The sequence below is a fragment of the Dipodomys merriami genome, unplaced genomic scaffold (assembly GCF_024711535.1).
Source record: "Dipodomys merriami isolate MVZ:Mamm:240054 unplaced genomic scaffold, mDipMer1.0.p SCAF_16, whole genome shotgun sequence".
NCBI lineage: Eukaryota > Metazoa > Chordata > Mammalia > Rodentia > Heteromyidae > Dipodomys > Dipodomys merriami.
In genome coordinates, this window is record NW_027202937.1 from 12,169,211 (window position 1) to 12,196,947 (window position 27,737).

Here is a 27,737-nt window from a genome sequence, read left to right on the forward strand (position 1 = left end):
CAAGTCTTCCACTGAGCTACATCCACAGCCCTTGGTTATTCACCAAGGCACTGGTATTCATACTTGTAATCTTAGCTACTCAGGAAGCTGAGATTTGATGATAGCAGTTTGAGGCTAACCTGAGCAAGAAAGTCTGTGACTATTACCTCCAATTACCTACCAACAAATCCAGAAGTGCAACTGACTCTAGTAGTAGAGTGCTAGCCTTGGTCAGGGTTGGAAAGGACCAAGTCAGCTTTAGAGGGAAGGCAGAGCACAGCGCCTCTCGTGACAGCAGGAGGCAGAGCAGGGCAGTAACAGGGTGCAGAGAAAACACAATCCCCAAGGAACCATACACACAGTGGAGTCCCAATTACCACAGTCCACCAGCTTCCAGGACTCTCTTCAGGTTTTCAATTTACCACCTGATGATACTCTCCCTAGGTCAGAGCTCTCATGACGCATTCTCCTTGAAATGCCCTGACACACACATGTGGACATGAACTCCACTAACTTCCAGATCCTCTCAGCCAATCAAGATGGGGATCATAATCCCTTCCTGACTCTGCTCTTCAACCCAGGAATTTGGGTGGGAGCAAAGCTGGGACTAACCAGAGCTGAGGGCAGGTGGAGGGAAGGTGGGCAGAGAAGATGCAGAGGATCAGGAAGGGAGCTCACAGGAGAAACCTGACATCCCTCCTCTCTGCTCTTCCCACAGGTGGCTCCCTTGAGGGCACTGGGGACAGCACAGACCCACACTGGAGGCAGCAGTGCTAGAAGGAAAGCAAGCTGCTCACATTGCCTTTCTCCTCACCACACACACCCTGTGCAAGGCTGCCTGGTGCTTTGGGAGGCAGTGACAGGAACACACCCCTGCTGCTGTCACAGGACACCCAGAAGGCCAACAAGACTCCAGCTCATGCAGGATGACAAGAAGGGACAGAAGTATGGAGGAACAACTGATGGAGCCTTAGTAGAGGACTCAGGCCTGAGCATAGTCTCACCTGCACAGTCTGTGCTGTGTCCTAGACAAAGGAAAAGCCCCTCTGATCATAGGTGCTCATGGAGAAGGTTCTAGGCAAACAACACAACTGAGGAGCAGGGAAGACAACCCAGGTGAGGACTGAATACATGACAGTCCAGAATGGACTGAGCTCCTATCCACACCTGGCTGTTCTCAGGCTAACCCTGGCCCCGCCCACAACACAGCAAACCTGATGATTTTGGAAGTTAATCATGTTTTATTTTCTATCTTAATTTTGGAATCATTCATTGATTTATTCAACATTTTTCCATGACCACAATTTGAAACACAGACCCACATCCACATTCTCTCTATCAGTGGAGAAGCAAGCAGCTGCAGCTCAGAGCAAGGGAAAGTGAAGTCAGGGATGGGGAAGCCCTGGCCCCGCCTCTGCTGGAGCAGCAGGTGGAGGGGAGAGAGACCCAGGTCAGTGTGGGGAGGGTCCTGGTGCTCAGGGCTGGGCTGGCTCCTCAGTTCCTCACAGGAGGCTGAGAGCACACAGAAGCCTGGACACGGTCAGAACCCAGGTACAGGAAGAGAAGTCAGGAGCTCATGATGTCCCAGGAGGGAGGAGGAGAGGCAGGAACAAATGCTGTGCCTCTCAGACCACACAAAGCAGCTGTGTCACACTGCAGGAGAAAAGAACACGCACAACAATGCAGATCAGTCACTGTTAGCCACACACTCTGAGCAGGCCACTAACACCCAATGCACAGACCCTGCAACTACAACACAGCCTTCCCTGCGCCTCAGCCCTGCCCCCCATTTAGGGTCTCCAGTTGTCACCTTTTTCAGCTCTGAGGGAAGCATCAGAACCCTGGTCACTGTCGTCTCCTGTGGTGGAAGAGAGGGACTGGTTAGAGAACACAGGCGTCACTGGAGGAATTCCGGGGTGCATGAGCTCCCACAGGTCCTGTCTGCACCACAACAAAGGTCACCTCCTCCCCCATGGCACTCACTTGCAGCCTTATCATAGCCTTCTCTCTTGTCACCTGTAGGAGAAACACCATGTGAGAGGCAGGACACAAGCAGTGCCATGAGGGCCTGCATGAACCCCTAGCCTTGACCTCATGGAAAGTTTCTAGAAATGTGACCATAGAACCAAGGAAGCATCAGGAGAGAGGAGTCCAACCGTTGGGAAGAGAGACCCCAGGACCTCCTGGAGTGTGACCTCAGTGGGCACCTGAGTCCCTGTGGGCCTGAGTGCTGCAATCAGTTCCCATCACCACCCTCAGGAGGGGGAATTTTGTGTCCTTCGTTTTCCAGTTGATTTACAGAAGAGGAGCTGTCAGGCTGGGGAAGGCCCTGAGTGTGCTGCAACTTCCCATTAGGAGTGCAGCTCACACTTCTGCCTGGGGCCTGAAACCCACACGTGGCCCAGGAACTCAGACCTCCACCTTCCTACCTCCAGTCCTCTTCCTCCACAGCACAAAAAGCACCACAGCTACAATAACCACAACTGCAAAGATGCCCACGCCAATGACAATTCCAGGCGGCGGGAACTCGGCGGAGGGCGGGCCAGGTTGACTGGTCCAGGCTATGCCGAGGAAGAAGACCTTCAGTGTGAAGCAGAAGAATAAGCAGTTGCAGGATAAGCGGGAGTGTTAGCGAGGTCAGTGTGGGAGGAGGGGGCGGGGCCCGGGCTCCCGCACCTCTTGAAGGAGGGGTGTGCCCGCCGCACCTCTGGAAGGGGGGGGTCGTGGGAGGGGTGGTAGGCCCCTGAGGATCTGCGTGGGAGACCGCAGAGGGGATTCCCCGACTCCAGTCCCCTGCACCTCGGGAAGGAGTGGGGAAGGAGTTGGGGGAGGGGGGTCCCTCCTAGCTCCAACGGGGCGCCAACCTCAAAGTTCCCCGGCGGAGTGACTACCCCCCCCCCCCTCCCAGCATCCCGGGAGGGTCCGCCCGGGAAGGGTGCTGGGAGGTCTGAGGCCCAAGAGAAGTTGGGTAGGCTGGAGACCTGGCTGGCCGGGTTGGGGGTCCTTCAGTCCCTGAAGAGTGGGCCAGCACTGGCGTCACCGGCCCCTCCCCGCAGGGCTTCAAGATGGGCTACGCTCCAGTTCCAACAGCCGCAGCGAGAGCCGGGAGCGGCGGGAGGAGCAGACCGACACCTCGGACGGGGAATCTGTGACCCATCACATCCGTAGGCTCAACCAGCAGCCTTCCCAGGGCCTGGGGTCGAGAGGCTACGATCCAAATCGGTGAGGGAGGGAATGGGGCGCCCACCTGGAAATCGGAGTGTGGGCAGGAAAGGCGGCTACTTCTGCTACTGCTACTGTTACTGCTACTACTACTGCTACTGCTTCTACTGGAGGCTCGAAAGAGGAGACAGTGGGGTTCTTTCTGGAGCAGCCTATAATCCTCCCTTCTAGAGGGGCTGCAGAGTTTTGCTTTTAAAAGCGGTTGAAAGGATCTTTTTTGACAGACTAGTGAGTAGTGGCGGGGGGGGGGGGGGGGGGATGCGGTGTGTTAGGCCTACTGAAAGAGACTTGAACAGGTTGAGATTGGAAGGTTTATGAAGTTGCCCAACAAGGGAGAAAACTGGGAGTGTGTGGCTGGATGTGTGGTCCCTGCTCTTTTAGGTACCGACTGCATTTTGAACGGGACAGTCGGGAAGAGGTGGAGAGAAGAAAGAGAGCAGGCAGAGAACAAGTACTAACTCCTGTCAGTGCGGAAGTGCTGGAGCTGGATATCCGAGAAGTCTATCAGCCTGGCTCAGGTAAGTGAGAGCAAGGCATCTGGATGTTTCTCATCAGCAGTGCTCTTGGGGAAGGGTAAGAGCTGTCTCATATCTGCTTGGACTTTTTCCTGATTTCCTAGTCTTGGACTTTCCCCGACGTCCTCCTTGGAACTATGAGATGTCCAAGGACCAACTAATGAGCCAAGAGGAACGGAGCTTCCAGGAATATCTTGGGAAGATACATGGAGCTTACACTTCTGAGAAGCTCAGCTACTTTGAACACAACCTGGAGGTGACAGTGGAGTGGGGTCCAGCAGTTGGGGCATTATGAGCCTGGAAAAATTGGTCTGGGGTCAGTTTGGGCAGGACTCTGGGTTAGGTTCTCTTCCATTGGTCTTGTCTTTTTAGACATGGAGGCAGCTGTGGCGGGTGTTAGAGATGTCTGACATTGTCCTGCTCATCACTGATATCCGGCATCCAGTGAGGACTTGGTTTGAGAGTGGGCAAAGGGGAAGAGGGAGGAAAGTTCTTGTAGGGGAAGGTGAGCGGCAGGAATCAGAACATGGAGAGGTACCTTTTCCTAGTCATTCATTTTTGTTTTTTTCTTTCAGTACTGGGATTTGTACTCAGCTTGGTGCTTGCTAGGCAAGTGCTTTACCACAATAGCCACATCCTAAGTCTTTTTGCTTTAGTTTCAGATAAGGTTTTGTATTTTTTGTTTTGGGTCAGCTTTAGACTGAGATCCTTCTACATATACTTCTCTCATTATTAGCCCCAGCTTGTTTTTTAAGATATGGTCTCACTGTTTTTGCCCAGGCTGGCCTCAGTCCGTGATCTTCTTATCTCTCCTTCATGCAAAACTGGGGCCTCCTTTGTTTTTCCAGCTCCCTCTAATGTCTACAATCAGGAATTTAGTCCCACTCAACCCCAGGTGTTTTGGGCCGGTACCAGGGTTTAAATTCATGCTTTCAGTTACCTTTTTCCACTCAAGGCTGACATTCTACCACTTAAGCCACAACTCCACTTCCAAAGTGCTCATTTTGTTTTTGTTTTTGTTTTTGTTTTTGTCCTAGTACTGGAGCTTGAAATTGCCCTGGGTGCTATCCCTTAACTTTTTTGTTCAAGGCTGCCTGATACTCTGCTAGTTGAGTCACAGCTCTATTTACAGCTTTTTGGTAGTTAATTGGAGATAAGACTCTTAGTCTTCCCATGTAATTGTAACTCCTCTGTATGGTATTTTCACAATAAAAAAATAAAAATAAAAAAAAGAATCTTAGTCTTTTGAACTGCATTCCTCAGATCTCAGCTTCCTGAGTATCTAGGATTATAGGCATGAGCCACTAGTGCCTGGCTGGAAACTCAGTTTTTTTTTGTTTTTGAGTCCAGTCGTGTGGCCTGAAATCTGGGCCTGGGTGCTGTCCCTTAGCTCTTCAGCTCAAGGCTAGCGCTCTACCACTTGAGCCACAGCACCACTTCCAGCTTTTTTCTTTTTGCTTATGTGGTGCTGAGGAATCGAACCCAGAGACTCATGCATGCAAGGCAAGCACTCTACCACTGAGCCACCTTCCCAGCCCGGAACTCAGTTTTTTATTCATCTCTTGTCATATCCTTTCACTTCTCCCCTGTCCCGATAACTTTCTTTTGTACTTCCCTTGATGAAAAACTGCATGTCCTGTCTTCTATCCTACCAGAACTAGACCAACAGAAAATTCCAGGGATTCTGTGGAGGCAGCTGGGGACTTCCCCTGCCCATCCCAAAGATGCCCTTTCTTCCTTATCTCATTTCTCTAGTGCGGCCACATCAATTGCTACAGAATCCACCTGGAATGCTAGGGTAGTGGTTAAGGCCATAGACTGCTGCTGTGAATCCAGACTCTGCCACTTCACTGTTGTCCTTCTGTAGAAAGAGGAAGGTCTATGGAGGACATTTTAGGTTGGAGTTTCTAAATGAACCTACACGCACATACAAATACACGCATGCATGTGTACATCCATATACACAAGCACATTCACACACTCATGTTCACAGTCATTCATACTGAGCACATCACATGTGCACATACCTGCATGCATGCTTGTATGCATGTCTACCCACTTGTACAGATTTTTGCACACAAAAACAGGTATTACTTTCTACCTCAACTTCCATTCCTGTTTTGATCCTAGCCTTTATCTCAGTATGCTAGGTGTTGCTATTTCCTTTTCATATCTTTCATTGATTTTTATATTTAATCATGACCTCTAGGAAGCTCCATGAGACTTGCACAGGTATTACTAACCCCTGCTTTGTCTTTTTCGTTCAGTTTGGCTGGTTTACTGTTTTTACTCCAGAATCTGCTACTGCCAGGGTCTCGTCTGGGAGCTGTGCCTTGTGAGTGGGGAGCTGGAGGCAGAGATCTCTGGGTGGATCTCTCTTCACTCTATTCCCTTAACTACTTTGTCCTAGGTTGTGAATTTCCCACCAGCACTTTATGAGTATGTGACTGGAGAACTTGGGTTGGCCTTGGTGCTGGTCTTGAACAAGGTGGATCTGGCCCCACCAGCTCTCGTGGTTGCCTGGAAGCATTATTTCCACCAACACTATCCCCAGCTCCACATCGTCCTTTTCACTTCTTTCCCTCGGGACCCTCGAACTCCACAAGAGCCTAGTAGTGGTGAGTGGGCAAGGAGGAATATATCATGGAAGAAATGGGTGGCAGGAGATAAAGGGAAAAGCAGAGAAACATACTGGCCAGGGGTAACTTGATCTTGGGCCCAAAGGTGGTGGGATATATGGGCTGTAGAAGCCCATTTGCTAATCCTCCGGTGCCATCTCATCTCAGTCTTGAAGAAGAGTCGGAGGAGGGGAAGAGGATGGACTCGAGCCTTGGGGCCAGAGCAATTGCTGAGAGCCTGTGAAGCCATCACTGTGGGAAAAGGTATGTGCTTGTTGGAGTGGGGATTGGGGGGGAGGTGGGAGCTCACAGGCGAGACCTGAGGCTTGGAGTCATTTTGCTCATCTTTCTGGAAGTCAGTCTCTATTATAGATATGCAGAGGGATGAAATAAGGAACAAACAGGCACAAGGTAAGCAGGATCCACATTGCCTTTGTTACCTTACATCTTCCATGAACTCTTTAGAAACTCAGACCAAAATGCACATGATTCCAGAGTGGGGTCAAATGAAGGCTGGGATTCTCTGGCTTGAAGTTGTACAGGTTGGCACTCTATGATTCCAGAGGATGCTAGTGACATCAGCTGTGCAGGGCACAGTTTGTCCCACTCTCCGCAGTGACTTTAGTGGGCCTCTTTTATTTCTTTCTCTGAGCAGTGGACTTGAGCAGGTGGAGGGAGAAGATTGCTCAGGATGTGGCTGGGGCCACCTGGGGCAATGACTCTGGGGAGGAGGAGGAAGAAGAAGATGGGCCTGCAGTCCTGGTGGAACAGCAGACTGACTCAGCAATGGAGCCCACTGGCCCAACTCGGGAACGCTACAAGGATGGTGTGGTGACCATCGGCTGTGTGGGTAAGGACAGGATAACTGTGTCCAGTGGCCTACAGGAGGCACTGTGTTTGAGTACAGAGAAGGCCTTCAGATCTCTTGAGAGTAGCCTCTACTAGTAGTCCTCGCAAGGCTGATAAGGTGATATGTTGGAGTTAAATTCCACCTTTTCTCAACTGGATGATTGTGAACAAGTCCTTTAACTACTGAGTCCTAGTTATTTTGATTATAAAAATGAAAAGGTTGGGCTGAAGGTGTAACTCAGGTGATAGAGTACCTGCCTGGCAAGTACCAGGTCCTGAGTTCAGACTCCAATACTGCCAGAAATAAATACATGAAAACAAACATGCCATACTGAGTGTCAGTGGCTCATCCCTGCAATCCTAGCTACTCAAGAGGTTGAGATCTGAGGATCAAGGTTCAAAGCCAGCCCAGACAGGAAAGTTTGTAAGATTCTTATCTCCAATTAATTACAGAAAAAAAAAAAAGCTAGAAATGGAGCTGTGGCTCAAAGTGGTAGAACACTAGCCTTGAGCAAAAAAGCAAAACCAAAAACAAACATGTTTATACCCAGTTCAAGAAAATGGATGTGAGGAATGGAAGGCATGGTATTGAAAGAGTGTGACAATGATTGGCAGGTAGTGATAACAGTAACAATGGTTATTAATTTAACTGATTGTTAAATTTTTACCATTTATGTGGTACATAACCACATGCCAACCTTGTTCTGAGGTGATATGTGAATATTCATTGTCCCATTGTGGTTCTTATTTCCTAGTACAGGGATCACTAAGTCATAGCAGGAGCGCAGCAAGCATTAGCTCCCTTCTGGATCTGATCCCTTTCAGTCTGTGGTCAGAGACAGTCTCCCCTTGACTAAGGGCTTTGTCTCAGCTCCCATTGTGGGCAGAGGCTGTTTGATTTAGTTCCAGGGTCCCTTTACATTGTGGATGGGCGAGGTGACAAGACCTTGGCAAAGTTGTGGTATCAGATGCTTTTGGAACCAAGAAGAGCCCATGCCAGAAAAATAGTAGGGATGCCAGGTAGACGCCTCCTTTTCACTGTCTTTTTTGTTTTGTTGACAACCTCCCTGTCTTGTGGGCAGTTGCTTCTCTTCCTGGCCATTTCACCCTGGCTTTCCATCTTCCCATTTCTGACATACACCGTCTTTCCCAGGGGCCTCTGCTGTCCCTCTCAGGGGCCTCTGTGCTAACTTGGTGTTGTGAAAGGAAGAGTGTTTGCTATGGTACAGGCAGCCCTGAGTTGTGATTTCTCTCAATTCTCATTCACTTATTCATTGAGTAAATACTTTATTAAGCACCTACAGGTGCCAGATGCCATTCTAGGGATGGAAAATGCCTCTGTGAAGATGGCAAAAAGGTCCCTACACTTATGGAGCATGTTTCCTTGTGAGTAAGTAGATGTGTGAACTGAAGTCAGACTAGGAGCAATGAAGTAAAGCCCTGAAGAAGGAAAGAGTACTTAGAGGGGAGGGGTCCCCAGGGTAGACACCTGGTAAGGAGATGAAGTTCTGGGAAAAGGATCTTGAGAGCCAGAAGGCCAGTGAGTGACAGGGTCTTGAGGTGGGAGTAAGCTTGGTGATTCTGGTTAGCAAGACTTGAGGGATGTGGAGGATGGAGGATGGAGACAGGAAAATGAGGGAAGATGGTCACAAGGGGCCACATCATTTTGGGTCTCATGGTTGTGGACTTTAGTCTTAGTATCATGAGAAGCCCATGGTAGATTTAGAACAAGGAGTGACAGTATTTGATTTCCTTTTTCAGAAGTTCCTTTGGCCTACTAAATGGAGTATGAATGGTAGAAGATGAGCAAGAAAGGAAGCTGAGAGAGCAGTCAGAGACTTCCTCATTAGTCTAGAGCAGAAATGAGAGCTGCTCATAGCAGGTGGTAATGGGTAGACAAGATCAAAAACATATTTTGAAGGTGGAGAGAAAAAGATTGTTGATGGCTTATATTTCATACATAAGAGAAAGCAAGGAATAAAGAACTTCCAGCCTGGCACTGGTGGCTCAAATCTGTAATCCTGACTACTCAGGAGACTAAAGATCGAGGACTTTGGTTTGAAGCCCAGTGGGGTCAGGAAAGTCCATAAGACTTTTAGTTCCAGTTACTCCTCACAAAAGCTGAAAATGGAACTGTGGCTGAAATGGTACAAAACTAGACTTGAGCAAAAAAGTTCAGGGACAGTGCCTAGGTCCTGAGTTCAAGTCCTGAGTTCAAACAAAAAAAACCCCACAAAACTGAACTGGGAGGACTAGGGAAGGGAATAATCTTTGAGAGTGAAGTATAAGCAGTGAGGACCAAAGTGCTGGACTAGAGATCTGTGTAGGCCCCGGACTTGGCTAGAAAGATGGAGAGAGGAGTAGTGAGTCTCAAGGAGTGCTAGGTTTCTCATTATACAGGTCATGATATTATTATGAGATGCTAGGATTGAGATAGGATGTATCTGTTCTGTGAAAAGAAGAAACAGGCTTGAAAAGTTCAGTATATTGCCTTGAGATCACAGAGCTCTAAGTGAAAGGCTGAGATTCATTGTTGGCAGCCAAATCCTTATTCATAGTTTGCAGTGTTACATCACTTCCTTATTTCTAAGCCTTGGTTCCTTTTCATCTACAGCAGGGATGGTATTTTTTTTTTTTTTTTTTTTTTTTTTTGGTCGTGAGGCCTGAACTCTGAGCTTGGGCACTGTCTCTCAACTCTTCAGCTCAAGGCTAGTGGTCTACCACTTGAACCACAGCGCCACTTCCAGTTTTCTGCTTATGTGGTACTGAGGAATTGTACCCAGGGCCTCATGCATGCCAGGCAGGCTTTGTACCACTGAGCTACCTTCCTAGCCCGGGATGGGACTTTTTTTTCCTGCCAAGGACCATTTAGACATTTATGACATGATTTTCAGGTGATACAAAATTACCTGGAGGCAGATAGGACTGGGCAACAAATGAAAAGAGCAACCGGGCACCGGTGGCTCACATCTGTAATCCTAGCTACTCAGGAGGCTGAGATCTGAGGATCTGAGGATCACAGTTCAGAGCCAGCCTGGCAGGAAAGTCCATGAGACTCTTATCTTCAATTAGCCACCAGAAAACCAGAAGTGGAGCTGTGGCTTAAGTGGTAGAGCGCTTGCCTTGAGCTGAAGAGCTCAGGGACAGTCCCCAGGCCCAGAGTTCAAGCCCCACAATCAACCAAAAAAAAAAAAAAAAAAAGGAACAGAGCATGTGTCTGTGCTATCATGTACCAAATGATTTTACAGGCCTTACACAGTTGTCAGGACAGTCTTCTGATCTCCAGCCTCGCTAGAGCGCTACTTGCCAGAGCAAGGGCCTGACAGACACTGGTTTTCCATTCCTTTCTCAGGTTTCCCCAATGTTGGGAAGTCCTCGCTGATCAATGGACTTGTGGGGCGGAAGGTCGTGAGCGTCTCCAGAACCCCCGGCCATACCCGATATTTTCAGACCTACTTCCTTACCCCCTCTGTGAAGCTCTGTGACTGTCCCGGCCTCATCTTCCCCTCTCTGCTGCCTAGGCAGCTGCAGGTATGTGGCAGAAGGGTGGGAGGAGGCTGAGAAGGTGTCCACTGTAGAAGGCACTGAGTGCTGTTCCCGCAGGTTCTTGCTGGGATTTACCCCATCGCCCAGATTCAAGAGCCCTACACTGCTGTAGGCTATCTGGCCTCCAGGATCCCTGTGCAGGCTATCCTCCACCTATGCCACCCAGAGGCTGAGGATCCCTTCGCTGAGCACCCCTGGTGTGCCTGGGACATCTGTGAAGGTGAGTTTCCCACCTGGCCTGGCTGCTGTGACCTTGCTTCCCTGTCCCTTTCTCGTGTCCTCCTCCAGATTCTGCACTTAATGAAGCCTTTGTTCACTTACTTGTAGATTTTTGTTTTTTTTGGGGGGGTGTGCCATTACTGGGGTTTGAACTCAGGACCTGGATGCTATCCCTTAGCATTTTCGTTCAAAGCTAGTGCTCTACCACTTGAGCCACAGCTCTACTTTTGACTTCTTTGGTAGCTAATTGGAAATAAGAGTGTCATGGACTTTGCTGCCTGGTCTGGTTTTGAACTGTGATCCTCAGATCTCAGCTTCCTGAGAAGCTAAGATTATAAGCATGAGCCTCCAGCACCCTGCTCCTTTCAGTTTTGTTTTTGTTTTTTGTTTTGCTAGTTTTAATTAGAGATAACTGAGTCTCAAAGTTTGTCTGGTTGGGTGGGTTTTGAACCTTAATCTTCAGGTTTCAGCTTCCTGAGTAGTTAGGACTACAGGTGTGAGCCACTGGCATCTGGCCACTGGCCTGGAATGTTTTGAGGAAAATTGGTAGGACTTTTATGGGAATAACTGGAGCCTGATGCACATGTTTCTCTCCTTTCTCCTTGCAGCCTGGGCAGAGAAACGTGGGTACAAGACAGCCAAAGCAGCTCGCAACGATGTATACAGAGCGGCTAACAGCCTCCTGAGGCTGGCAGTGGATGGTCGCCTCAGCTTATGTTTCTATCCCCCGGGCTACAGCGAACAGAAAGGTCAGAATCCAGATATTCGCCCCAGCCCCTGCTATAGGATAGGCAAAAGAATGTGGGCTTTGGTGACCAGACAAGAGAGGGTTAAACGTGGGTCTGTACTTGCTGGCCAGTTGTGTTTATTAACATCACTAAGATGTTTTCCAGATTTACACTCCTACCTAAAGGTGGTTGTGAGGTTTAGTATGAACAAGCTTCCACTCAGTGCTCTTCATGTAAGGTTGGATGAATGAATGAATGCCAGCTACAAGAATCATTGTTTTTTGCAGTCTTTGCCTTTTCCTCATCTTTCTCTGGTTTTAATCCCTTGCTCAAAAATCTCCATTTTCTCTCTTCTTTATGTTCCCCAGGCACCTGGGAGTCTCATCCAGAGACCACGGAGCTGGTGGTTTTACAGGGCAGGGTGGGGCCAGCTGGTGACGAGGAAGAGGAGGAGGAGGAAGAGCTGAGCAGCTCCTGTGAGGAGGAAGGAGAGGAGGACCGAGATGCTGATGAGGAGGGAGAAGGGGATGAAGACACCCCAACCTCAGCTCCAGGGTCCTGCCTGGCTGCCCGAAACCCTTATGCCCTGCTGGGTGAGGATGAGTGCTGAGTCCCCATCTAGAGCCATCTTTCCTCCCAATATCTTTGCTTTTGGACTGATCTGGAGGCATCTCCCGTCTGCCACCCCGATTGTGAATAAAGATTGTCTGCTTTGTAGCCCCTTCCCAAGGTGACGTGAGCTTGACAGCGGCTGTTTTGGGCTGACAGCTATGGGAGGTTTCTCTCCTCTTCTCCCTTCTTTTCTCGTGCCTTCTCTTTTCAAGGCAAGTTCTTAACTCATTGGGTTTTTAGCCACTCTCTGCTGCGCACCCCATCCGTGAGGACAGGAGGCCTCAATCGAAACCAACCTCCTGTGTAGTTTGTGACCTCCACTCTGATTTGAAGAGCAGCCCTTTGTGCACCCTGCTAGCACACCTGGGATATACCAGGATCTTCTGGAAGGAGTCTTCAGAGCTGAGGTCCAAATGAAGTTTTTTGGGTTTTTTGCGGGGGTTGGTCATGGGGCTTGAACTCTGGGCTTGGGCGCTGTCCCTGTGTTCTTCAGCTCAAGGCGAGCACTCTACTGCTTAAGCAACAGCACCACTTCCAGTTTTCAAGTGGTTTAATGGAGATAAGAATCTCCAGGACTCTTTCCTGTCCAGGCTGGCTTTGAACCGCGATCTTCAGATCTCAGCCTCCTGAGTAGCTAGGATTACAGGCGTGAGCCACCAGCATGTGGCTCAAATGAAGTTTCTGTAGGAAATTTTCAAATTCAACGAATATTCATTGAGAGTCTTACTATGTGCCTAGAAGGTGATAAACACTGAATGTGTAAAGATGCACAAACAAGGCTTGGTCAACGCTTATAGTCAAGACCCCATAGGGCACCCAAGGTGAGGTATAATGTTTTCTATGTCCAGAGTCTCATACAATATAATTCTAGGACTTCTTATTTATATAAATTTTTAGTTAAGACCCACCTGCTTGTAAGAATATTAAATGTGCATGAGTAGAGATTTAATAGCTAGCACAAAACTTGTGTGAACATTTATGATTTGCACAGAACAGCCCTTTAAGGGTTCTGTTAAGTTTCATTATTTACAGGTCTTGGAGCTAGTGGATAGCACAGAATCAACTTCCTATGACCTATTTATTCTGGTCTGGAAATAGAGCAAAGATGGCCCACTGTAGAATCTGAGCCAGAAGTTGGCAGGTAGCACCATCTTAGAGGGGCATCTGTATTTCAGCAAAGATCTCCTTTGTGAAGCAACCTAAGCTAGACATTTAGGTTGAATTCCTGGAGAAAGAGGAAAATGGACTTTGTAGTATTGACTGCCACGGCATTGTCTAGGTTGGCTGGTAGCAAAAAGCATTGCTTGACAGGTTGACTGTTGAGGAGAGGCAAGATGGAGAGGGAGGACTACTAGATTCCTTTTTCACTTTACCTGTATCACTGGGAAGTTTCTCTAATGCCAGCAGAAACCTTGTCAACCAAGGAACAAAGGAAACTACATTAAAGACAGGCTGAGGTATTTGAGCCATTCCTTCGTGCACCTTCCTGCTCCTGTTAGTGCCGGTGAGGACTTAAGTACTGGAATTTACACTCCAGTGGAAAGTTTACATACTGCTAGCCTGTGAATGTGCTTGAAGGTTACTCAGAATGTGCTAGAAAAAAAGGTCTGGTTGGAAAAAGTTGAGTTGCATTGGGACTCTAGCCTCACAGATGAAGGCCAGCTGAGCTTCCCTTGAGAGTTCATGATGTTCAGCGGTGCTCAGGGATTTCTCTGTTGCAGGCGTGGACATTAGGTTCACGTCTTCAATGGAAGACGTGGTACTCCTGCTTCCTCCAGCTGCTTCTCACGAGTCTATTATCTTCTGCTGTTGTTTTACCAGGGGAGGACATGGGAGGGGCTGAGGCTGAGGATGAAGAGACCAGGGGCTGGATGGGCATGGGAGCTAGAGACAGGACAAGAGGTAGTCCCATCAGATGAACTTCCAGGCGCTGTCCGTGACTCGGACTTGATAGGAAAGTAATGTGAGGAAAAGCACCATGTGAAGAGACAATCAGGAAGGGGTGGGAGACCAGTGCAACAAGTGCCAGAAGCTTCTGTTGAAACTGAAAGGACAAGAGAAACCAGGGTTCAGTTGCCCATGCCAGCTGAGCTTCCTTGCCTGGGTCAGTGATGTCTACTATGTGGATACTTAGCCAGTGAGGTCTGGAGAACTCCAGCCCGGAGAAGACAGGGCTTCTCTCCCTATGCTAGAACTTCATTGAAACCATCCCATTCCCTTTTGCAGATTAGGTTCCAGTCTTGGTTCTGGAACTGGTAGTTATGTATGTTCCAGGGCAGTTTAATTATCTAAGCTTCTGGATTTTTTTTTTTGTCAGTTGTGGGACTTCCAGATTTTTGAGTGGTTAATTATAGATGAGCACCTCATGGGAACTTTTTCTGCCCAGGCTGGCTTCGAACAGTAATCCTCAGATCTCAGCCTCCTGAGTAGCTGGGATTACAGATGGAAGCCAGCACCCAGCTGTTTTTCTTTTTAAAATCAGTATGGTCAACACAAGTTTGTTGGAAACAGTATATGCCACATGTTAAATTCTGGGACAATAGAAATTGAACAAAGTTCCTTCTCTCAAGGACTGGAACAGCCAGATACTACTAATACAATAGAGAAAGATTCTGTAGCCCTAGGTAAGTTACACATTGTCGTACATATACTGATTGCATTTTTGTAACCAAGGTAGATGGATATACTATAATCAAGTATTCGTTCACCCTTTGAACATGTTGGGCATTGAGCATTTGTTGCCAATCACTGCTAAATGGCAAGGATAGAATGGGTCCTTTGTGGAGCTCGTTATTGGAGAATGAGAACAAGTTGGTAATTATCAGAGTGCCATGAGGAGAGTGGTGGAGACCTCATAAGTGGTAGTTCCATATGGAGAGAATTTGGGATACTGGTGGGAAAGGAATGGGGGTAGGGGGTAGACATCAGGGCTGAGTTAAACTCCAGGACTGCCCCCCCAAAAAAAATCCTTGGGGGAAGAGTAAGAGTATGCATCCCTCAGCTGTCTCCAGTGGAGACTATCTGAATCCTTATCAGAGACCACAGTTACTGAGAGGGTAGCATTTTGCTTTTCCCAAGGTACCTTAGGATCTTTTTTCTTTTTTCTAACTTTGCTCATATAATTGTAAAAAAAGTCATTCCATTTGCTAGGTGCTGGTGGCTCACACATGTAATCCTAGCTACGCAGGAGTCTGAGATATGAGAATTGTGTAAAAGCCAGCCCTGGTAGGAAAGTCCTTGGTGAGTCTTATCTCCAGTTAACCACCATAAAGCCAGAAGTGGCACTGTAACTCAAAGTGGTAAATCACTAGCCTTGAGCAAAAGAGCTTTGGGACAGTGCCCAGGCCCTGAGTTCAAGCCCCACAACTGACAAAAAAAGAAGTCATTCTATTGGATTATCCTGGGATTTCCTACTGGATGTGCCATTTGACTACTGCTGCTACCTTGACGGGTACAGTATTTTGGACCAGATCCTCATTGGATTAGGTTACTAATACATACTTGAGAGGAGTGGCCAGGTAGTATCATTATGAAGTTGATAATGGGACACTACAGCATTGCAGGCAGGGCCCAGCATGGAAACCATCCAAGTTATCAACAGTGATGGCTTGGAATGAGGTGCAAGGCATTGGAAGATCAACACACCACCCTGGGAGGTGTGACTTGGAAAGATCAAGATTGTAAAATGGGTAACAAACTTGAAGGAGGAAGGATTTCTTGGAAATGTGTGGGAATAAATGCATTAATGATTCCCCAAATGTCCACTAGAGGGCAACCACGGGACTGGAAAAGATGGTTAGTCCCCAGTCACCCTTTATCTAGCTGCTCCTGGTCTTGTTCAAGAAGTTCATGTTGGAAGAATCAATCCATGGCTGAGAAAACAGACCAGGTGCAGGAAGAGAAGTCAGGAGCACCTGATGTCCCAGAAAGGAGGAGGAGAGGCAGGAACAAGCATACATCTCAGTCCCATGCAAAGGAGTCATTTTTCACTGAAGGAGAGATCAGTCACTGGGACACATTCTGAGCAGGCCACCTAACACCCCAGTACTTACACCCTGCAACCATGACACAGCCTTCCCTGTGCCTCAGCCTTGCCTCTCACTTAGAGTGGTAGAATGCTTGCCTAGCATGCATGAAGCCCTGGCTTTGATTCCTCAGTACCACATAAACAGAAAAGGCCAGAAGTGGCGCAGTGGCTCAAGTGGTAGAGTGCTAGCCTTGAGTGAAAGAAGCTCAGCGACAGTGCCCAGGCTCTGAGTTCAAGCCCTAGAATTACGGTGTTGCAGCATCCTGGGCTTCTCCAGGAACAAATGTGCCTCTCAGTGCCGCACAAAGCAGCTGTTCCTCACTGTAGGAAAAATTCAGATCAGTCACATCAGGACACACCCTGAGCAGGCCACCTAACACCCCAATCCATAGGACCTACAACCATAACAGTCTTCCCTGTGCCTCAGCCCTGTCCGCCACTTTGGGTCTCCAGGTTGTCAACTTTATCAGCTCTGAGGGAAACATCAGAACCCTGGTCACTGTCATCTGTGGTGGAAGAGAGGAACTGGTTAGAGAACACAGGCATCACTGGAAAAAATCTGGGGTGGATGAGCTCCCACAGATCCTGTCTGCACCACAACAAATGTCACCTCCTCCCCCCATGCAGCCTTATAGCCTTCTCTCATCACCTGTAGGGAGAAACACCATGTGAGAGGCAGGACACAAGCAGTGCCATGAGGTCATGGAAGAATCCCTAGCCTTGAACATATGAGAAGTTTCCAGAAGTGTGACTAGACCCAGGGAAGCACAGGAGAGAGGAGTACAACAGTTGGGAAGAGAGACCCCAGGACCTCCTGGAGTGTGACCTCAGTGGGCACCTGAGTCCCTGTGGCCTGAGTGCTGCAATCCGTTCCCATCACCACCCTCAGGAGGGGGAATTTTGTGTCCTTCGTTTTGCAGGTGATTTACAGAAGAGGAGCTGTCAGGCTGGGGAAGGCCCTGAGTGTGCTGCAACTTCCCATTAGGAGTGCAGCTCACACTTCTGCCTGGGGCCTGAAACCCACAAGTGGCCCAGGAACTCAGACCTCCACCTTCCTACCTCCAGTCCTCTTCCTCCTCAGCACAAAATGCACCACAGCTCCAATAACCAGAACTGCAAAGATGCCCAAGACAATGACAATTCCAGTGTTGGCAATGGTGGGCTGAGCAGGCGGCTCTGGGAAGAGAAGGGAAAGGAGGATGAGGGCTGTGAACCCAGCTCTCAGTCCTTACCTGCTGAGAGCTGCACATGCCTCCTGCTGTCTCTGAGCACAGCTGTGCTCTGTGCCCTCAGCCCTGCTTACCCCATGTCAGGCTGAGGGGCTCAGGCAGCCCCTCATGCTGCACATGGCATGTGTATCTCTGCTCCTCCCCAGAAGGCACCACCACAGCTGCCCACTTCTGGAAGCTTCCATCTCCTGCAGGCCTGGTCTCCACCAGCTCCATTTCCTGGGTCTGTTCCTCTCCATCCCGCAGCCAGGTCAGGGTGATCTCCGCAGGGTAGAAGCCCAGCGCCCAGCACCTCAGGGTCATCTTATGTTCAGAGGTGGCCTGGAGGGCCACATGTGCCTTTGGGGGATCTGAGAAGAACCCAGAAATTCAGATGCATCTCCTTGCCTCCCATGGACCACTGTGCAGGTCAGTTGCCCATGATGAGGATACACAGCACAGCGAGTGGGGGCAGGGACATTTGATCCAGTCAGGAACTAGGCTTCTGGAATCATCTCCTAAACCTTGCAGAGTCCTAGACTCTGTTGCCATCACCATGGCCAGAAGCTCCCCATCCCTCAAGTGTCACTTTACTCTGTCCTAGGTGTAGATAAGAGAGACTTTCTCCAAAAACCTGGAAGAGACTTCTAGCCACAATGGGTCCTGGTTGAGGACAAATGCTGAGAGCCTCCTGGTGCTGCTCAGGGCCACTGCCAGAATGGAAGGGCCAGCTGCACACTTGTTTCAGGGACAGTCTTCACCTCCATGTGGAGGGAGGGAGGGACTTTGGGAAGGAGAGAGAGGGAGAGAGAGACAGAGACAGAAACAGAAACAGAGAGATACAGAGAGAAAGTGTGTATCTTTCACTGTTGTGAGGTCAAGGTGGATTCCAGAGCCACTGTGTGTCACAGCATGTGAAAGGCAGGGGCTCATGGTCCTCTGGGCAGGGGAAGGGGTGTGGTAGGCTGGGTCCCTTTTCTTCTCTTGCTGTGGGAGTGGAGGGGGACTTCCACAGGAGATGGAGGATTCCCCCGGGCCCTGGTACTTGTGTGCTGCAGCGTCTCCTTGCCGTGTTCCTGGTACCAATATCTGTTTCCTTTCAAGTCATCCAAATCAGAAAAAGACATACTTCATCCCTACTCCAGTCCAATGCATAGGATAGATAAGTTGGCCTTGGTCCCTGTGTCTGGCAAGAGAATTCCAGCAAGATAGGAACATCATAAAAGTCAGAGGAAAGCTTGTTAGAAGAAACACTATGGAAAAGATGGCACCTGCATGTCCTCCCTGCCAAGAGCACCTGCAGCCAAGAGCACAGGGCCAGCCCACTGGAACCATTTGCTCATCCAGCAGGGAACGGTGGATGTGAGCATCCCCTGGCTGAAAGGAGGCACAGAGCACAAACAAGCATGGCACCAAGCGGTGTGTGCCCCTCCTCCAGAAATTTAACAAGCCATCACTTCACCAAAATATCCAGTGTTGGGCCAACCTCCAATGATCAGAACCCACAACCAGCAGTGACAGTTCTGATGCAGACCCCAGTGAGACCCAACTGCTCCACAGCCTGAAGAAGAGGAAGAAAGAAAACTTGCACCACCCAGCAGAGGCAAATCCAAAGTCTAGCAAAATCCCTGCTAAGGAATCCACTAGTGCTCAAAGAAGTGAGAAGGAGCTAGCCCAAATGACCCTTGCTCCTCATGCTAACTGCATTGCTGGCCCAAAAGGAGATGACATTTGTGAATGAATCAGCTATATTGATCCACCAGGTTCTGCTGTTGTTTTGTTTGTTTTTTCCATCAGATTATCTGCTTAAACCAGCAAAGGTTACTTTCCACACCAGCATCTACCACTGCAACAGCAGTCAAGAGCCAGGGAGCGCTCAGACCCAACATCCTTACGCACGTATACAGGGTTAGCTGCATCTTGTTCCCTTCTGATACACTACAACCTTGCAGATAATGTGGTTGGAAGCACAGCCACTCAGTATTTGACAAACAGAACAGAATATCATAGGATAGCCAGACAGTGGACACAGAGATACTCCACTGAATTCAAACCATTTGTATGCAGTGTAAAGGAACCAAAGTCTTCTTCTCACTGTGCTGCAAATCTTTATACCCTTTACAATGTGGGCTTCTTTGCTTTTATGCTTTGGAGACTGGGAGACTCACTGAAAAGATAAATGCTATCAAGAGTAGCACTTTGTAGCTGTCGACTAATTATGTTTAAAATGTCTAATTAGCCAGTTCTGGTGGCATTAGCCACCAATTGGCTTCAATCTGAAGATAGAGGTTGAAAGTCTGTTAGATTCATATCCCCAATTATCAGCCAGAAAACCAGAAGTAGTATCATGGCTTAGAGAGGTAGAGCGTTAGCCTTGAGCAAAAGATCTCAGGGACAATTTTCAGGACCTGTGTTCAAGTTCCTAGATCAACAAAAAATAAAAAAGAAAGAAAATATCTTTTTGTAGCTGGTTAGTAGTGGCTCATGCTTGGAATCCTAGTGACTCAGGAAATCCCAGTGAGTCTAAGGAACAAGGTTCAGTCTGTGAGACTGGTATCTTCAATTAACTACCAAAAAGGCAGAAGTGGGGGCTGGGAAGGTGGCTCAGTGGTAGAGCGCTTGCCTTGCAAGCCTGAGGCCCTGGGTTTGATTCCTCAGCACCACATAAGCAAAAATAAAAAAGGCGGAAGTGGCGCTGTGGCTCAGGTGGTAGAGCGCTAGCCTTGAGCTGAAGAGCTGAAGGAGTGTGCCCAGGCCCAGAGTTCAGGCCCCACGACCTGACCAAAAAAAAACCACAAAAAACAAAAAGGCAGAAGTGGTGCTGTAGCTTAAGTAGTAGAGTACTAGTGTTGTAAGGGAATTCAGGCCGAGAAACAGAGAAGCCATCACTTAAGAGGCCCAATTAGGAGTCTTTATTGGAAAGCAGGTAGACTGCTGATAGACTCTTTCTCAAAAACCAACAGCTGCAAATGCAGCTAGCACAAAGCTTATATGACCAAATGCACATAATGTATGAGGAATTGATCCTAACAAAAGTAGTGTTCAGAAGCAAAGATAACCAGATGAAGACATTTAAACCTAATAAAGGTGTTAAAAAGAAGCAAAGACAATTATCTAAGGGAAGGAAGACTTTCCTGGAGTTTAGCAACTCAGCACACCTGTGTAATCCCACGTATGTCCTCTGTCACCTCTAGAGTGTTTCAGGGCTGTGTGCAAAGCCCCTGTGCCCAGCAAGGCACCAAGATGGCTGTAAGGACAAGGCCTATTGCTTCAAGCATATTGCTTATTCCCAACCTCCTAACTTCACTGGCTTTAAGAGAAAAAAAACCTCAGGGACAGCTCCCAGGCCCTGAGTTTAAGTTCAAGACCAGGCCCATATTCTACTAACAAGTCTTGCTTTTGAGGAGCTATCTATCTGTCTGTCTGTCTATCTGTCTATCTATCCATCTATCTGTCTATCTATCTTGATGCTGATCCTGGTGCTTAAACTAAGATTTTTAGTGCTGTCTCAGAGTTTTTGGGGTTTTTTTTGGTCAGTCATGGGGCTTAAACCCTGGGCTTGGATACTGTCCCTGAGCTCTTCAGCTCAAGGTGAGCACTCTATTGCTTGAGCCACAGAGCCACTTCTGGTTTTCTAGTGGATAATTGGACATAAGAGTCTCATGGACTTTCCTGCCCAGGCTGGCTTTTTTTTTTTTTTTTGAAAATACTATACAGAGGGGTTACAATTACATAAGCAGGGTAACGAGTACATTTCTTATCAAGCATTGTTGCTTCCTCCTTTGTTTCCCCTTACCATCCCTGCCCTCCCATCTGCTCATCCCCTATACATGAGTTCCTTTTGTTGCCAGTTCTGGGGATTGAATGTAGGGTCTGGGCACTGTCCCTCAGCTTCTTTTGCTCAAGGTTAGCACTCTATCACTTGATCCACAGCGCCACTTCCAGCTTTTTCTGTTTCTGTGGTACTGAGGAATGGAACCCAGGGCTTCATGCATGATAGGCAAGCACTCTACCACTAAGTCACATTCCCAGCCCCTCAGGCTGGCTTTGAACCATGATCCTCAGATCTCAGCCTCCTGAGTAGTTGGGATTATATGCGTGAGCCACTGGTGCTCGGCCTTATTTTTTTTTTTTTTGGGGTCCAGTCGTATGGCCTGAACTCTGGGCCTGGGCGCTGTCCCTCAGCTCTTCAGCTCAAGGCTAGCCCTCTACCACTTAAGCCACAGCCCCACTTCTGGCTTTTTTTCTTTTTTGCTTATGTGGTGCTGAGGAATCGAACCCAGGGCCTCAGGCATGCAAGGCAAGCGCTCTACCACTGAGCCACCTTCCCAGCCCCATCGGCCTTATTTTTTATTTTAAGGCTAGCACCCTATCACTTGACCCACAGCTACACTTGGAGCTTTTAGTGGTTAATTAGAGATAAGAATCTCCTGGGCTTTACTGCCCTAGTTGACTTTGAACCATAATCTTCAGATCTCAAACTCCTGAGTAGCTAGGATTACTGGCATGAGCCACTGGGACTTGGTCTCAATGTATTTTTTGTGATGTACTAAGGACACTTGTGCTCAAGTCTACAAAGTGTGTGTGTGTGTGTGTGTGTGTGTGTGTGTGTGTGTGTGTGTGTGTGTGTGTGTGTGTGTGTTTGTAGCCAGTCCTGGGGGCTGGAACTCAGGGCCTGAGCACTGTCCCTGAGTGTCTTTTGCTCAAGGCTAGCACTCTACCACTTGAGCCACAGCGCCACATCTAGCTTTTTCTGTGTAGGTGGTATGGAGGAATTAAATCCAGGGCTTCATGCATGCTAGTTCTACCACTAAGCCACATCCTCAGCCCTATCAAAAAAAATTTTTTTTACACATGACATAGGTTTAATTCTTTTTTTTTTTTTGCCAGTCATGGTGCCTGAACTCTGGGCCTGGGCACTGTCCCTCAGCTCTTCAGCTCAAGGTTAGTACTCTACCACTTGAGCCACAGCACCACTTCCAGCTTTTTTTGCTTATGTGGTGCTGAGGAATCGAACCCAGGGGCTCATGAATGCAAGGCAAACACTCTACCACTGAGCCACCTTCCCAGCCCCATAGGTTTTATTCTTAAATGATTCAGTAATATGTAATAAGTTCTTAAGTCCTACCATCTAATTATGCCACGCCACGTACACTTGGTTGAAACTTTTGGAATAAAAGGTTCTGGACAGGAGTGGAGCCTGGCATAGACTCAAGCCCCAGGCATCCCCCAGGAGTTGGTGGAGAACTGGATTCCCTAAAAAAGACAATCTGGTCAGAATTAACCCGTTGTTCTCTGAGAAAGAGAAGTTCCAGTGTGACTGCTGCCCACCACAGTGACCCAGGGCCCAGTGGCAGGATGCCTGCCCTGTGCCCTGACAAGTCCCACCTGGGAGAGCGTCTGTCCTGCCTCCAGGCCAATTCAGGCCTGCCATTGTGTACAACTCTTGTTTCCTCCTCTAACAAGCAGCTCAGTATCCAACCACTATGGGAACCCAGTCCGAGAGGCACAATGGAGAGGAAGCTGCCGAAGCAAGCGTTTGGAAAGGAGCAGAGATCACAGCAGGCAAAGCAGCCATGAAGATGTGTCTGCAAGGAGTCCTTAGCTGGGTTCAGCAAAGAGAAGCCAGCGCAGGTGGGCGGAGCACTTCCATAAAGCTGCCTGTGGTGGACAGATGGACTGATTTGACCTCGACAACAAAATAAGGGACTGCAAGTTCAATGAATAGTCTCTGGCCAGAGAAACAAGGTCAAACACTTAAGTTTCTTCATTTCCAGTGGTTCCTGGTATTTCCAGCTGAGTGGACATCTTTCTGTGACCAGTGGGTGCCACCCCACCTTCTGCGGAGTCTGCGTGAGAGATTGTGTTGGACAAAGAGCTTCAAGGAAGCATGCCCCCAGGAAGGGGGTGTTGGTTCAAGGCTTCCCATACACTTGGCTGCACCTTTATAGCCTCTACCTTTATTCTTACTATATTCTTCTTGGCTGTACATTCGTTGTCTTTATTCTCATTTTGGCTATTTTTCCATTGATCCGTGAACAGAGCATGTTGTATTTTTCCAGTCCAATAGAGATGGCTTCTCTAAGTAATAAAGACTAAGGCCAAAGATTAAATGTGGGCAATCCCCCAATCAATCTATCATCTGATGTGACGTTGCCTCCAGAAACTCCTACAACTTCACAAGCGGTTTTGCAGCTCATAAATAGTAAATATAAAGACTTAAAATTTCTAGATATGTCTAATAGACAAAATCAATAAACTAAACTAAGTTAGAAAGAGTTATCCCAGTAGTTTAGAGAGTTCTAAAAAGAAGGGACCTCTGATTATAAAAGAAAAAGAAAGATTCTCCCAACAGTTATGATTAAGTTTAGTCCAACTTACATTATAGGGAATAGATGGTGTTTTCACACAAAATATAAAGTTAGTAACATATTTCCTGAACCAACCAAGAACCATTTCCTTATACAGGAGCTTATAAAGATGAAATTAGTTGGATAAAATTAAAAAGAGTATAATTTAAGTACAGCCCTGTCTTAGGTTTGTTAATTATTAAACATAAAAAAGGCTGAATAGATGACGTATTCTATTAAACAATATGCTAGACTTGTTTCGCACCACTTAGCTTAAACAGTTGGTGGGATAGTCATTAATTTTCATGTAATTCATCAATGCTTTGCCTTTAAAAAATTGATTACGTGCTTAAATAAACAAAGAATCTATGTCACAATCACACACTGTATAAAAATGTTAATTCTCCTCAATAAAGATACACTCAGATGCAACTCTTTTGAGTCTGTGTCTGTTTGTCACTTCGCCGACTCCTTTGCCCACCTATCCCGAGATCCCTGTCCCGTCGGTCCCAGTGCTCCGGCCGAGCTGGTCCGTCGCATAATTATTTTGATTAAGGTAAACTAACAGCAGCCCAAACAATACATTAGGACTCATTGCTCTAACACTTATCCAGAATAGACTGTTTAAGGCTGGCTGCTGCTTTGTATCAGTTACAAATCACCACCTACTACTTTTGCATAGATTAAAGCCCCTGACTATTTAGAAGGTGTGAGGGAAAACATTCCTTAATCCTTTCTTTCTTCATAGCATTATACTTTTTCGTTTGATCCTATTAAGAGCTAAGAAAGAAAAAGTGACAGTAACACATTGCTTGAACTGAAAGACCTAAGAAAACAGACAACATATACTCATTGAATCCCTGAGAAATAAGAGGCAAAAAGATGACCCTTTGGATAAATACCAAATTTATACAAAGAACCGAGACTGGCTACTCTGCAAACAGTGCAGGGACCTGCTACAGCGTTCAGAAATGATGGTATGTCTCCCAGAACAGAGCGGAGAGCGTCTACCCACCATCCACAGAAAGGAGCTTCTCCTGTCCTATCCATGCATGTGACAGTGCTTGTGGATTTATGATTGGATGTCACACACAAAGGCCAGCAGGTTTTCTAGAAAGTTCTCCCTGTTCTGCTGGAAGTCATTCTAGAGGATGCTCATCTTCTCCTTGGTCTCCTCCTCCTCACTGCTGCAACTGCCATGGGATCCCAGTGCCCAGCTTCCTTGGCCTTGAACTCTATCTCCCTCTGCAGGCCGTGCTGTGCCATTTCAGCCTGGGCTTCCCTCTGGCCTGCCTCACCCTTTGGTTCTTTAGTTTGTGGGCCTTGGACACCTTCTCCATGGCATGCATGTCAGCCTGCAGCAGCTGCTGATTCCCCTGTGACTCACTAGCCACGGTGGAGGGGACGCAGAGGGAGAGCAACGACCCTACTAAATATTATGGTGCATCTTAGCTAATTCATTCTCTGTATGTGGTATGTGGTCACAAAAGTAGCTGTGGATGACTGGGAATGAAGGCATTTGTATTAAGCCCGGATCTCTTTGTCCACTCCTTGGTTCACTCCTTGCCAGTATGAGAGTGTTTAACCTTTGTCAGTTTGTAATGGGAGGATTTCCTTTTATTTTTTGTAGCTCAGAGAACACTGATGTATCATCTCAAACACAATGACTTTGCTCCTGAAGGCACAGTGTCCTGTCCTAACGTTTCCTGCAGTCTTGAGAGAGATGATTGCTGATGAAGCACAAGTTGTGGAGGTGAAGACAACAGCAGCTCAGCCCATCTCAGCCATCCTACACCACCTTCAGGATTACAGAGATTGTGGCCTTGGTCTTGAATCTGGAGAACTGAAGTCTTTTTGTTTTTCTCTTGGTTAGTTGTGGTGCTTGAACTGTGGGCCTGAGTGCTGTCTCTGAGCTCTTCAGCTCAAGGCAAGCACTCTAACACTTGAGCCACAGTTCATTTCTGGTTTTCTGGTGGTTAATTGGAGAAAAGAGTCTCAGGGACTTTCCTGCCCTGGCTGGCCTTAAACTATGACTCTCAGACCTTACCTCCTGAATACCTAGAATACAGGTGTTAGCTACTGGCCCCTGACTTTTTTTTCCCCCAGACTTGAGGTTTGAATTCAGGGCCTGGGCTCTGTGGTTGAGCTGCCGCCTCCTCCTCCTCCTCCTCCTGCTCCTCCTCCTCCTCCTCCTCCTCCTCCTCTTCCTCCGCCTCCTCTTCTTCTTCTTCTCAAGGCTAGCACTCTACCACTTCAGACACAGTGCCACTTCTGGCTTTTTCTGTTTATGTGGTACTGTGTTGAACCAAAGCTTCATGCATGCCAGGCAAGCACTCTACCACTAAGCAACATTCACAGCTCCCAAATTTTTTGTATTGAAATACCTACCAATAAACCTAACCAAGAAGAATAAAGACCTCTACCATGAAACAAGAGGAGTTAATAGGCCAGACCTCCCATGTTCATGAATGGGCAGAGTTAAAACTGTTGAGCTGCTTGGAATGTGTGGGTTTTTAGGAAGAGAAAGGCAGGAAGTCGCGCTGTGGCTCAAAATGAGAGCGATAGCCTTGAGTACAAAAGCTCAGAGACAGCGTCCAGACCCTCAGTTCAAGTCCAGGAAACCTCCAGCCATCCAAAAAAAAAAAAAAGAGAAAGAGAAGGGCCAGGAACCGGTTTGAATGAGCCTGCTTGAATCCTCTGTAGCTGTCAGTTGGGTGCTCTTTGGCCCTGAGGCAAGTAGGGTTAAGGATTAGAGTCTCAGCAATTGAATCTGGTGGCTTGGATAATTTGGATATCCCCAGTGCTGGGATTACAGGCACATGTCATCACACCTGCTGTACCACACTGCTTCAGGTTCTGCCCTGAGTCTGGGTGGAAGTTCTGCCAGAGCCAGCTAAGTAATGCTGCCCCTGCTTCCATGCTGACATCTCACAGCATGATGTCTACTCAAGGCAGCAAAGGCTGACACATTTCACTAAAACAGGAGGTAAGCAGGAGATCTTGTACTTATCTCTATCACTCTGTCACTGTCTCTTTCTCTTTCTCTGTCTCTCTCTCCCTCCTCTCTCGTCTCTCCATCTGTCTTGAACCTAGGGCTTCTTACAAACTGAGCTTGCTTCCCTAGCTGGCACTCTACCACTAGAGCCACAAGTGGAGTCCAGCCTTTTTACTGGTTACTTGAAGATGAAATCTCTCAGATTTTACTGCCCAGGCTGGCTTTGAACTATGACCCTCACATCTCAGCCTCCTCAGTAGCTAGGATTCCAAGTGTGAGCCAGCAGTGCCTAGCTGGTGCAGTTTTCTTAGTAATCTCAGTAAGATATACTTCACATAAAACAACCATTTTAATCCCTCAGCATTAACTAATTCACAGTATTATAAAAACAAATAATATATTTCACTCAAATTGTATTAATATAGTGTAATTTGTACTATTTCATTTACATTACTGTATATTTTTGCTTTCGTGAAGCTTGAACTGAGGGCCTTGGCACTGTCCCTGATCTTCTTTGGCTCAAGAATAGGCTAGCAGTCTACCACTTACACCACAGTTCACCTCAGCTTTTTCTGAGTACTTTATTGGAGGTCAGAGTCTCACAGATTTTTTTTTTTTTTGCCAGTCATGGTGCCTGAACTCTGGGCCTGGGTACTGTCCTTCAGCTCCTCAGCACAAGGCTAGCGCTCTACCACTTGAGCCCCAGCACCACTTCCAGCTTTTTCTGTTTATGTGGTGCTGAGGATTCGAACCCGGGGCCTTGTGCATGCAAGGCAAGCGCTCTACCACTGAGCCACCTTCCCAACCCCTAGCCTTTTTTTTTTCATGGCTGCCTTTGAATCACAAACCTCAGGTCTAAACCTCCTGAG

At 47.7% G+C, this 27,737-nt stretch overlaps 1 protein-coding gene, 1 long non-coding RNA gene and 1 pseudogene across 2 annotated transcripts; 1 reads left to right on the forward strand and 2 right to left on the reverse strand.

Moving 5' to 3' along the window:
* Positions 1 to 1,250: 1,250 nt before the first annotated feature.
* Positions 1,251 to 2,495, reverse strand: LOC138828285 (uncharacterized). Its single transcript, XR_011372224.1, has 4 exons — positions 2,409 to 2,495; positions 1,963 to 1,995; positions 1,790 to 1,837; positions 1,251 to 1,632 (listed from the first exon to the last, which is right to left on the reverse strand). It is a non-coding gene; the product is annotated as an uncharacterized lncRNA (long non-coding RNA).
* Positions 2,496 to 2,542: 47 nt separating this feature from the next.
* LOC138827929 (guanine nucleotide-binding protein-like 1) lies at positions 2,543 to 12,401 on the forward strand. Its single transcript, XM_070023511.1, has 13 exons — positions 2,543 to 2,606; positions 2,888 to 2,947; positions 3,036 to 3,201; positions 3,583 to 3,719; positions 3,821 to 3,972; positions 4,089 to 4,160; positions 6,127 to 6,334; positions 6,503 to 6,598; positions 6,990 to 7,184; positions 10,536 to 10,714; positions 10,787 to 10,949; positions 11,557 to 11,697; positions 12,045 to 12,401. The coding sequence occupies exons 1-13, from the start codon at positions 2,543 to 2,545 to the stop codon at positions 12,284 to 12,286; spliced, it is 1,875 nt and encodes a 624-aa protein (XP_069879612.1). The 3' UTR covers positions 12,287 to 12,401.
* A 12,514-nt stretch (positions 12,402 to 24,915) lies between these two features.
* Positions 24,916 to 26,792, reverse strand: LOC138827930 (V-type proton ATPase subunit G 1 pseudogene; annotated as a pseudogene).
* Positions 26,793 to 27,737: the final 945 nt, after the last annotated feature.